Here is a 12120-nt window from a genome sequence, read left to right as displayed (position 1 = left end):
GGCAGATAAATTTTCTTGCTGGTCTGTTCCTGAACTTTTGCCACTTTGCGACGCAGATTTTTTTGGTAAAATTTTGGTTGTTTCCAGTCAAATTTTCTTGGTAAAACTTATTTGGCAGATGATGAGAAAAACTAAGCCAGCTTGTTTGAACTAAAATTGGGTGTAAAATTTAATTTTTGCGTAACGAAGCTGAAAGCGTCAACTCTAGCGATATCATTCATTTTAGAAATTGTACTTCAAAGACTGCGTCACACTTTTCTCGAAGAGATTTTTGTTGGGATATCAGTCGTTTTAGAAGTTTTAGAACACTGCTTTTTATAACAGTTATAATTCGGAAATTTGAAAATTTGACGAAATTCGAAAATTTGACGAAATTCGAAAATTTGACGATATTCGAAAATTCGACGATATTCGAAAATTTGACGAAATTTGACGAAATTCGAAAATTTGACAAAATTCGAAAATTTGACGAAAATCGAAAATTTGACGAAAATCGAAAATTTGACTAAGTTTGAAAATTTGACTAAGTTTGAAAATTTGACTAAGTTTGAAAATTTGACGAAATTCGACGAAATTCGAAAATTTGCCGAAAATCGAAAATTTGACGAAAATCGAAATTTGACGAAAATCTGCCACCATTCAAGAAATATCTCTAAAACCCCAATTGACCCACCCATTTCCAACTTTCGACATTTTTCACAAATGCCCTTCTTTTCTACTCGTAAAACTCTGAGACTTTGCCGAAGAAAGTAACTCTCTATCTGCCACCATTCAAGAAATACCTCTAAAAACATAATTGACCCACCCATTTCCAACTTTCGACATTTTTCACATATGCCAATGTGTTCTACTCGTAAAACTCTGAGACTTTGCCGAAGAAAGTAAATCTCTATCTCTCATAATCCAAAAAAATATTAGTCCTTTCATCCTACGCTCGAGTAGCACAAAATTTGGTCACTCTAATCACTCTAGCTCAAACGAATCTGCCCCGATTTTTTTAATTATTTTTTTGTTCGAATCGTGTTACGAATACCTTTCATTTGATGGGTCGCACGCCTCTGTAGGTTTCAATACAGCTAAGCTACAGCCGAAAACGCGTTCCCGACCCTCGAAAACCACACTCAGAAACCACTTCGAGGCCAATAAAACAAAATTCTGGTTTTTCCTGGGGTAATGGCGTATCACATTTTCATTTTTATGCCCACCCTGAGGTTCCTGCAAAATTTCATGGAGATTGGCTGACTAGTTTCCGAGATCGACCGTCGATAGATAGACAGATAGACAGAGTAAGTTGAAAGATTTTGATTGTTTGGAAAACGTTAATTTGGTGCATTTTCTATCAAAATGACCAACTTCAAAACGATGTATCTCCAGCAATTTTAAAGTTACATAGTCGAGTGATAGCTCGTTTTGCTCGTATTTGAAGCGCGAATAAGATAGAATAGAATTTGTGGTGATACAGGCCAAAGGAAAGAAACTTAAATTCTCGCCTATATATAGTTGCCGCGTCTCAAAAAAAATTCTTCGTTCTTTTTTTGGAAGTTAGACTGCGTCAAGTCCTCCGCTGTCGCTCCGGACATGACCTTCATCGTCACTAAAACTGGAATATTCATAAAGAAATTAAAAAAAGTTGGAAAATTTATGAGAGAAATCCTGGTACTGATTCAGAGACTCCAGCCTCTCCCTGAACTTCAACCCAAAAAATAACAAACGAATCTTTTGTTCACTTGTAACAGGCCAACGTTACCAATTCTGAACGCTGTCTTCACTAGCGCTAAGCACAGCTTTCAAACACACTCTGAAACAGGGCCTATTTTTGGAAATTTTTTTGGAATTTTTTTTGGATTTTTTTTTTCAAAATTTCCAAAAAATTGCCAAAAATTTCCAAAAACTGCGAGCGTCCAAAAACCAAAAATTTCCACCATTTCGAACGGTTTTGGCAACTGCTGAATCAGCCTTGCGTTTTAACTGACTCCAAATTTCCAAAAAAAATAATCCAAAAATAGGCCCTGCTCTGAAACATACCCAAAAACCGATTAACTTCTTGATAAAAATCACACAAACGATTTATTTACGAGAGTGTTCTCTCTTTCACGTAAATAAAAATATTAATCAGGGATGGACTGGCACTGGCTCCTCGGGTCTATTCAAATGAGATGTATGGCATTTGAATAGATCCCAAAAATGTAAAAAAAATCAAAAGGTCCGTCGATAATCACCCGAATTCACAGTATGGCCATACTTCCCGAAGGGCCTTTTGCCTTAGTCATGCGAAGTCCCGACAGTGCTTTTTTAAATTTCAACTATTTGTTGAAACAAATTAAGCCCATTTTAGCGGACATAGGCAAAATTTTAAATTTCCAATCGAAATTTCTCTACTGATGGCCTTTTCCGTTAATTCTTTCTTCTATTTCCAATCAAAATTTTCTTACTTCTATCAATTTTTTCTTTGTTTTCCAATCGAAATTTTTCTACTGAGGCCCTTCTCTCAATTCTTTTTGATTTCTAATCAAAAAAATTCTAAATTTTTTCTGGGAATTGGAAATTTCGATTAGAAATCAAAGGAAAAATTGAGAAAACGGCTTCAGTTGAAAAATTTAGATTGGAAAACAAAGAAAAAATTAAATTAAAAATGTCGATTGAAAATCGAAGAAAAATTGAGAAAAAGGTCTCAGTAGGAAAATTTCGATTGGAAAACAAAGAAAAATTAAATGAAAGGCCTCAGCAGAAAAATTTCGATTGGAAATCGAAGAAAAAATTAACGGAAAGCCATCTCCTAATCAAAATTTGTATACTGTTTCTAGCGAGCGAAGTGAACGAAATTTTTGAAATAAATTTTACACTCGCCAAACCATGAAAACACTGAATATCACGCGTCAAAAGTTATCGAAAACCACACTTTTTTAGTTCTCTCCCAGCAGACCTTGCAAACAGGCCTAGAGATCCAGGCGATGTATTACTTAATGGAGGAGTTATTCGTCAAAGAGAGAAATTTGATACGAAGGCGGAGCTTACTCTCCGTATCAACGAGTAGTAGTGTGATACACATCGAACGATCAACTCGTTCGGCTTTATATCGCGTATTTTCGGTTTCGTTTTTATTCTCATTCTTTTTCTATAAATTCAAGTTCAACCTTGAACGGTGTGTATTACACTCACGGAATTTTGAGAACCGACACATTTTCTGTTTCGTGGTTTGCTGGTTTTTTGTGAATTTTGCATGTATTTTTAGGTGGAGAAATCAGAAACTCAAGTAAAACACAGAAACAGAAAATGTGTCGGTTTCCAAAATTCCGTGCGTGTATACTTGGTTTTGTTGTTTGTGCATTTCATGGTGTGACGAGTGTAAAATTGTGTGCATCACAGGATTGAAACCACTCAATCACAGCATATGTGCGAATTCGTATACCACGTGAATAATTTTTGCATAAGTATGTATGTTTCGTCGAGACGAAGTCGAACTCTCGGTATACGAATTCACACGTATACTGTAATCAGTCAAAAACACTCAAAAGAGTAAAAGTGACGCAAGTCCCTGTGCATACTTCCAAAACAACTGATATCGCTGGAGGTGACGCATTCTCCGCTTGTACGCAAAAACTGTAACAGCAAAAATTTGACCAAAGAAATTCTAGAAACAAAATTTTACCAAAAAAAATTTTGCGTCACAAAGTGGCAGATGATTCGGACGTATTAGGACGTATTCTTGCCTATTTTAAAAAAATTCTTAAAAGTACTTTCCTCAACATCTGCCACTTGTGACGCAAAATTTTTTTTGGTAAAATTTTGTTTCTAGAATTTCTTTGGTCAAATTTTTGCTGTTACAGTTTTTGCGTACAAGCGGAGAATGCGTCACCTCCAGCGATATCAGTTGTTTTGGAAGTATGCACAGGGACTTGCGTCACTTTTACTTTTTTGAGTGTTTTTGACTGATATCAGTTCTTTTGGAAGAATTAGTAGATTAAAAAATTTGAAAAATTTGATAGATTTGAAAATTTTGAAAATTTTTGAAATTTTTGAAAAGTTTTGACAGTTTTTGAAATTTTTGAAAATTTTTTAAAATTTTGAAAATTTTGAAAATTTTGAAAAATTTTGAAAAATTTTCAAAATTAAAAAAAAAATTTTTAGCTATATACTAACTATATAGGTCAATATAGCTATATATAGGTCAATATAGCTATATACTAACTATATATAGGTCAATGTAGCTATATACTAACTATATATAGGTCAACATATCTATATATAGGTCAATATAGGCATATACTAACCATATATAGGTCAATATTGCTATATAGTAACTATAAATAGGTCAATATAGTCATGTAATAACTATATATAGGTCAATATAGCTATATATATGTAAATATAGCTATATATAGGTCAACATAGCTATAAATAGGTCAATATAGCTATATATAGGTCAATATAGCTATATATAGGTCAATATAGCTATATATATGTCAATATAACTGTATATACGTCCCGTTGCCAAACATACACCAAAAGTTATCAAATTTTAAGGGGGAGAAGTAAAAAAGTTGCTGTTAATATGCTCCGCCGTCCTCAAAAAATTTTTGTTAAAACATTTTTAGTAGTGGACTTGCGTCACGCCCGCTAACTAACGTGCGGGCATGATTTCGTGGTTTCAATCCAAGTGATGCAAATAACTATTTCGTGTTTTACATTTTTATATTCCCATCGAAAAAATTTCCCTGAGCTATTTCCGCAATCTTTTTTGTTTTCTTTTAAAATTTTGCACCGCCAAATCGCTGCTCCCTAGTGTGATGTGGCGGAACTGTGTGATTCACTTACACTGGTGTAAGTTACACAATATTACTCAGTCAAACGAATCGAGGACCTAATTGGAAAAAGTCGCCCGAACGGAAATTCGGACCTGGTATAAATACACCGATTGCTGTTGATGACATCATAAATTCATGTGCATTCTTATTCTTCAGTAAGTTGCTTTTCGGAACTAAAATATAAACTTAATATCATCGCTAATTGTGGTCTTCGTTCGAGTTCGAGTCATCATTCAGAATACAATGCGTCGCAAATAGTTTTAGGTCAGAAAGTGGTCTTAGTGTGTGGTATTATACACCACTTGTTGTCGTGCAGTAGTTAAAACTTTTATTTTTATTTTAGTTTATTAGGTATTGTTCCCCCACTTTATAGGTACCAATGTGAATGTTGATTGTTGTTCTGTGAATGGAAATATTTATTTGACTTCGCGTGAGACATAATGTGAGATATTATATATGTTATGACGACACTATTTATCAATAGGTGTGCACTGCTTGTGAAGTAACACAAATATATATGTCGACTATAAACTGGTTATTTCAATAAATACACTCGTCTATATCTGTAGTTAATTCGTTATCTGCGCTATTTCGATAACAAAAATCCGATTTTCTGCAAAAACAATCGTTTACATTCAGATCAGTTGTTCAAATTGAATTGACTCCAACGCAACATAGAAAGATATTAGTGAACTGAAAGCATGGATAAGAATCACCACGAAAACATCGCATTTGAGGAAGACGATTTGTCGAAAGCAACGGAAACGGATGATGAATTACAGAAGTATGATGCGAAAGTTGCAACAAATACCTCGAATCGCGTCGCAGTGGATGGTCAATATGTTATGTACAAAAGAAGGTGGTTCGGTATGTTGGCAATATTTATGCTGAATCTTTCCACCGGTCTTGTGTGGTTAACGTTTAATGCAGTACCTGATATATCTGCCGAATGGCTTCATACGGGAAAAAGTCATGTGAATTTGTCTGTGAGTATCAATTGTTTATGAGATGAAATTGCACGGACAAAAAGGTAAAACACCCATGTACGTATGACGAGTACGATTTACGTGTGAGACGTACATACTACATCTCGTACTATGTGTATTTAAGTCGTAAAATTTAGTGAAAAGTACGAATAAGTGATTGCTCTCGTCGTCGTTAGTTGTCTCATTCGTAAATTTTACAACTTAAATGTGCATTCTACGTGTAACATGTAGTATTTGCGTCTCCCACGTAAATCTTACTCGACCTGTACTTACATGGGTATTTCGCGTTTTTACCGTATATGGCTACTCTTACTCTTTCGGAAACTTGTTAGAATTTTATTATTTCAGGTGATATTATATTTCGTTGCTTACATTCTTATGTCCTCTGTAAGCGGTTTTGTTTTTGAAAAATGGGGACTCAAAAAAGCGGTAGGTCATAAACTAGCACTGTAACTTCCCAATCTATAAATTCTCTTTAAAACTGACAAGGAATTTAACTCTTACCGTTCAAGCTTATTTTAGGTGGTCTCATCAATCTTGTGGGAACGGCGATACGGTACTTTGCCTCATTTATCAGCAGTTCCGAAGATAATTTCGAACCGCGATTGGTTGTTATCTTATTAGGACAGTTTATAGCAGCCTCGGCTCAACCGTTCTTTTTGAACGCACCTCCGAAATACGCTGCTATTTGGTTTAGCGAATCTAGTCGAGCTATCGGAACGACGATCGGTAGCGTTTGTGAGTTGAAATCTTGCTTGCATTTCGATTTCTTGTAACTAATTCAGAAATTATTTTCTTTGAATCCATTGAAGCTAATCCATTTGCAGCCGCAGTTGCAATGATAGTCATACCAGCACTTTGCGGACAAAGCAGTGATATGCCATTTACGGTATAGAATGTCACGAGCAATTTTGACGAAATGTTTACTCTCGTTCTGTTATCCATAGTTGCTGATTTGTGCAATTGTTGCTGCAGTTGCTGTAGTTCCAGCAATTTTTATGCCATCCCTTCCACCAACACCTCCGTCAGGCTCTGCAGCAATCGCATTAGCTGAAGCAGCGGATGAGCCATTTTGGACCTCCATCCGGAAAATTGCGAAGAATGTTCCATTTTGGGTTTTGTTCATTGTCTTTTCCATCTATGTGGCTTTCTTCAATGCATTCTCCTCTCTCATCAATCAAATTGTCATACCATACGGATATAGTGACGATGAGGCAGGAATATTCGGCGCCTCGTTGATTGTAAGTGGTATCATCGGTGCTGGCATATCCGGAGCATTTGTGGACAAGACGAAAAAGTATCATTTAGTTTTGAGGGTGTGTACACCGTTGCTGGGTCTCGCCTATGTCGGCTTCATATTCGCCGTACGAAGAGATTTTATTGCGGGCATCGGTGCTGTTTGTTGTATTATTGGCCTGCTTTCTTTTGCACTACTACCAGTCGCACTCGAACTGGGAATCGAATGTACATACCCAACGGCATCTAGTGCATCAACGTCACTGTTGTGGATGGGAGGACAGACATTCGCTGTAATATTTTTGATTGTTGGCGATGAACTGAGAGATGAATCGGCCGATGCGGATCCTCCGGAAAATATGAAAACTGCACTTATTTGTATGGGTGCTGTTTCGTGTGTTGCATCGACTTTGTCGTATTTGTATAACTCACCAAATTATCGTTTGGAGGCAGAAAGGCGACAGAGAGAAGGACATGTTGATGTGTAAAGAGGGGACGGAAAATTAGACTTTGAAAGTTGTTGTAATCAGATTGGTAAATTTTGCCGGTAAATCGTTCAAAAGCTGATGTGACTTTTTTGACTGATAAAGAAGCTTAGTGTGATAAGAAATTATGTTAGAATATCGGTCACCGTTTTCTTATTTTAGCTTTATCGCTTGTAATGTGTATCGATATCGAAGCATTGAACCAACAGAAATATTTTATTTTAAGGTTGATTTGACCCATTCATTGATGAGAAAAAATTAAGTGCAAATTGAATACGTAAACGCTGCTTTTCATGTGTCGTGTCATTCTTGTAGTAGTTCTAAAAAACGCACTTTTCGATACATTTGTCGAAATGGTGTTTTACGCACTAGATGTGACAATGAGAATACGAGTGGTGGTTGACAAGTTTAACAACATCTTTTGTGTGTACAACAATGCTATTTCCTATTCAAGTATAGAATCAATGCATTTCAAGCAAAAGTATCACGATTGACAGCTGTCAAATAGAGTACTACTTTGTATGAAAAATGTTTCCATATTTTTTACAGTGCCAAAACTTGTTTTATACACTGTCCAGTTTCAGTACTCTATTTTATAGTATCACTCATGCTTTAAGTGCGTTGATAGAATACGATTTGTTTTTAAATATATGGAAGTCCTTTATGTATGGACTATTTTTGGTAAAACATTTGCCCACATTTTCTTGAATTTTCCTAGATTTCACCAGCTCTACGAATTTCCCAAAAATATTTTTTTGAAAAACTTGGAAAATTCGAGAAAATGTGGTGAAACTTAGTAAAATATGGGGATAAGTTTTTCCTCAAAAATAGTCTCTGGCGTCATGGCACTAGTGTGAAAAAGACATTCGTTCCGATATCGACATGATATTCAATTCGAAAACGCTTTCCGTAAAAAAAATTGTTAAGACGGGCTGACGATGTAATGGTATCCCATGTAATTTCGACTTTAAAAGTTCGTTTCGCTCGGAAATATTACAGCAAAGTGTTGCTAGACAATTTACAATGTGTATAATAGGGTAAAGATTTCAGATAAAGGGTTGGAAAAGTGAGATTTCGGTTGAGCATCGAAAAAACCATTGAACATAACCTCGATTTTTTCGGTGTTTTCCGTTTTCCTCTAAAAATTGGGGCTTTTCATGGGAAGTTCAGGCAACGCGTTTTTTTATGTTGGTATAATACCACTGCGGGGCCCAAAATAAGAGGTTTTTTGACCGTTAAAAAAATCTGCTCTTGTGCCTGTTCTTGGAGTGCGTTGGTTCAGGCCATTAACAACAACAAGATAGCTGAACCAGAATTTTGCAAGGTTGTTCATACTAAAAATCTTGTTTTTCCTAACTTTCACGCGAATGAATAGAAGGGATGAAATTGAATAAAAAGATGGTTCGATAACGCCGTTTGTGCAACTAGTACAAAAGGGTTTGTAATTTCAGTTCGAATGTCATTTGTAGTTCGGGGCCGTTTTATCCAATTACAAACATAGCTAACGCCGACCCGTACGAAACACCTATTCGTATCAAAAGCCTTTAATGTGAAACTCTTCATTTCTTTTACTTCATTTTCTTCTCTGCTGAAAAACTATTCTTCCTTTTAAATCACTTACATTATCCACTCTTTGCCTTGTTATCATATACAAATAAATTGCCGGAGGCAATATAGACAGCCCCGTACGAAGTCAAATTTCATAAATTCCTATTTAAACTAGAGATGAGCGGGCCGCCCGAAATACATCGGCCCGACCCGACCCGACCCGGCCCGATCGGGTTCGGGTCCGGGTTTTGAAAATTCATTCGGGTCGGGTCGGGTCGGGCTTTGAAAACAAAAATTCGGGCCGGCCCGACTTAGAAATACAAATTTAAATTAAGCCAATAAAAGCCTATAAAGCATGAAACACTAACTTATTTTATTATTTTACTTCGCGTATAAGATTATTGCAAAGCTTTTATGCGTAGAAAATGATTTTTCATTAAATTTCTTATAGTAAAAAAAAGTCGGGTCACGTCGGGCCGATGATTTTTTCGGGTCGGGTTGGGTCGGGCCGCGAAGAGAAAAGTCTCGGGTCGGGTCGGGCTCGGGTTCAAAAAATTGGATCGGGCCGGGTCGGGTTGGGTATTGAAAAAACGTCGGCCCGCTCATCTCTAAAAACAGCTATATACCGCTATATTTACCTATATTTCACTGTAAATAAACATTTCACAGAGGAATATGCTATTACATAGCTCTTTATGCCTGTATATAGCTCAATAAAGCTGTATATAGGTATATATAGATGTCCATATATGGAATCCCTGAAACCCCACACACATAACAAATTATTTCCATGTTAACAGAAACTCTCTAAGTATCATTTTTCCCACTTTATATCACTTTTAATAAAATCCAATATGGCCGCCGGCAGCCATTTTGTTAGGAAACCGAAAATAGTACCGATGCTTTACATTCGTCAATACCTTTCAAACAAAAAAAATTCATGAAATTCGGTCAAAATTTACTCGAGATATTGACAAAATACTCCACGTTCACTGTACGGCCGAGTAGCCAGATAAGAGCTCACTCCAAGAGACCTAGCTCACGCTCCGGAGAACATAATTTCATAAATTTTTTTTCCCTGATTGGTACGGTCAATACCTATATAATAAAGCTAAAACAGACGAAATATGTTCAAATGTGGCCGACCTACAAGCAAAAACTGCTTGCCGCCCTGTGCCTGTTTCACACCAAGGGGTCTAACTCACGAGTCGGTCATCCGATTTCCATAAACTTTTTTTTTGTCGATCGGTATTGTAAATACCTTTTATTTGACGTATCACTTACAAGTTTAACGTTTAAATGTCCGGAGATATCTTCGAAAAACCGTAAAGCACTTATTGGGCCACAGCTCGGGAGGGGTCGATCCAAAATCACTCATCTTCGAACTTAGCCTGTCTTTTGACATTACCAAACGGGGAAAAAAAGAATTTTCAAAATCGGATGCGTTTTACTCAAGTTATCGTGCAGACAGACAGACGGACGGACGGACGGACATTTTTTTTCTTGCTGATTTGGCATCTCTGGACAACCACAATAGGTTTCCCCTTACTCAGGGAGTCCAATTCGACGTGTTACAAACGTATGCGTAAACCTATAAGACCCCAGTACTTCGTACGGGTCTAAAAAATGTTGTAAAACTGAAATCTTGTCCTTTGCTATTTTTAGTAATTTTATTCCGTAAAATTCTTGAAAATTCCAAGAAAAATATTATCTTTAAATGAATTTTGAGAATTTTTAGGAATATAAAGAATTAAATTATTAAAAATAGGCACTGAGTTTGCACAAAACCTTAACAGTGTCATTACTGATATCGAAAATGGCTATTGATCAAGGTTCGAAAAGGCAGCCTCGATGATATTCCGTTGCAAAGAAAAGTTGTTCATATAAAAATTCCGCTCTTAAATTGATGACTTACTTTTGGATATTTATTTTCTTTGAAATTTAACAATTATTTCCATTTTTAATTGGTTTTTTAAATGTAATTCGTTTCTTGAGTTTCATTTTTTGTATTTTTATACTCTAAATTTTTTGTTAACAATTTTTTATATTTTTTATAATAATATATAGGTTTCTTACTCTTTTTGTCTTTTTAATATATTTAAATAGTTTTTTAACTTTTATTTATTTATCTTCTCAAGAAGTTGTCATAATGTTGACTTGCAACCTCTCTCTTCATATGCGGCTAATGCATTTCAATCTCTACCAATTTTCACTTAATTTATATTGCCAAAAACCAGGCACTGTTCATAATTGAATTGTAGCGAAATTGATTATAATTGTTCCGTTTTCTAGGTAGGCTGTTATATTTTCCGTAAACCGTTACGATGCATTTTTAGATTCTAATTGGAAATTCGGAAAACAGAGTTAGGCTCGGAACGGTTTTTGGTCAGATCTCACCTGCAACCAGAAATCTCTAGTCAATGTGATCCAATTCTACCTGTTTTTCATTTGATCAGGTCTACATGATAAATAAGATCAGGTGTCAGCTATACATGTTAATTTTCCAGGTATTTCCAGCAGCTGAACTGATTACGATTATCAGATTTCAGGTAAATTCAGATCGCGAATGCTTTTCTGCCTTCCAGGTTAACCTGATCTTTGAATAGAGGATAAGGGATTGGGATGCATGGTCTGTTCCGAACCTTAAAATAAAGTTGTTAGAGGAATGTGAGTGTATGTGCCTGAATCCGAAGAGCAAAAGTCGATTTTTTAATTTTATTTAGTTTTATGCTCTACGCATTGCATTTCAATAGAGGGACTGGAATTAGGATATTATGAAAAAAATTCTCTAAATTCTCCTAAATGTGATTGAGCTTGAGTTCAGTTAGCAATTTCTTTAACGCTTCAATAGATATTTTATGCAAACAATGCTCCTGAATAATAATCAACGAAAATTGGATCCCTTTCCCGTCCGTCCTTGGTCAATGGTGATTTGAACATTTCCCATATTAATTGAGATATACAATTCACCCTTCCATGAGAGTTAAAACGAAAGTTTTCCCATGAGTCCAAGCAAACAGCAATTGAAGCATTGTTTTCATATTACATTTCTTTCAAAGA

At 35.8% G+C, this 12120-nt stretch overlaps 1 protein-coding gene across 3 annotated transcripts; it reads left to right on the top strand.

Annotated features, from left to right (window-relative positions):
• The first annotated feature begins 5119 nt into the window (after window positions 1-5119).
• LOC119072646 (MFS-type transporter EF102-like) lies at window positions 5120-7616 on the top strand. Of its 3 annotated transcripts, none has more exons than XM_037177899.1 (6): window positions 5120-5289; window positions 5375-5791; window positions 6140-6220; window positions 6304-6529; window positions 6604-6680; window positions 6739-7616. In XM_037177899.1, the coding sequence occupies exons 2-6, from the start codon at window positions 5507-5509 to the stop codon at window positions 7513-7515; spliced, it is 1446 nt and encodes a 481-aa protein (XP_037033794.1). In that variant the 5' UTR covers window positions 5120-5289; window positions 5375-5506; the 3' UTR covers window positions 7516-7616. The 3 variants fall into 3 exon arrangements, with proteins under 3 accessions (XP_037033794.1, XP_037033793.1, XP_037033795.1); XM_037177898.1 differs by having other exon boundaries at window positions 5121-5307; XM_037177900.1 differs by lacking the exons at window positions 5120-5289; window positions 5375-5791 and having other exon boundaries at window positions 6160-6220; window positions 6314-6529.
• The last annotated feature ends 4504 nt before the right edge of the window (window positions 7617-12120 follow it).

The sequence above is a fragment of the Bradysia coprophila genome (genome assembly GCF_014529535.1).
Source record: "Bradysia coprophila strain Holo2 chromosome IV unlocalized genomic scaffold, BU_Bcop_v1 contig_84, whole genome shotgun sequence".
NCBI classification, from domain to species: domain Eukaryota; kingdom Metazoa; phylum Arthropoda; class Insecta; order Diptera; family Sciaridae; genus Bradysia; species Bradysia coprophila.
Note: the sequence above shows the minus strand (reverse complement) of the source record. Positions and strands in the feature narration are given on the sequence as shown.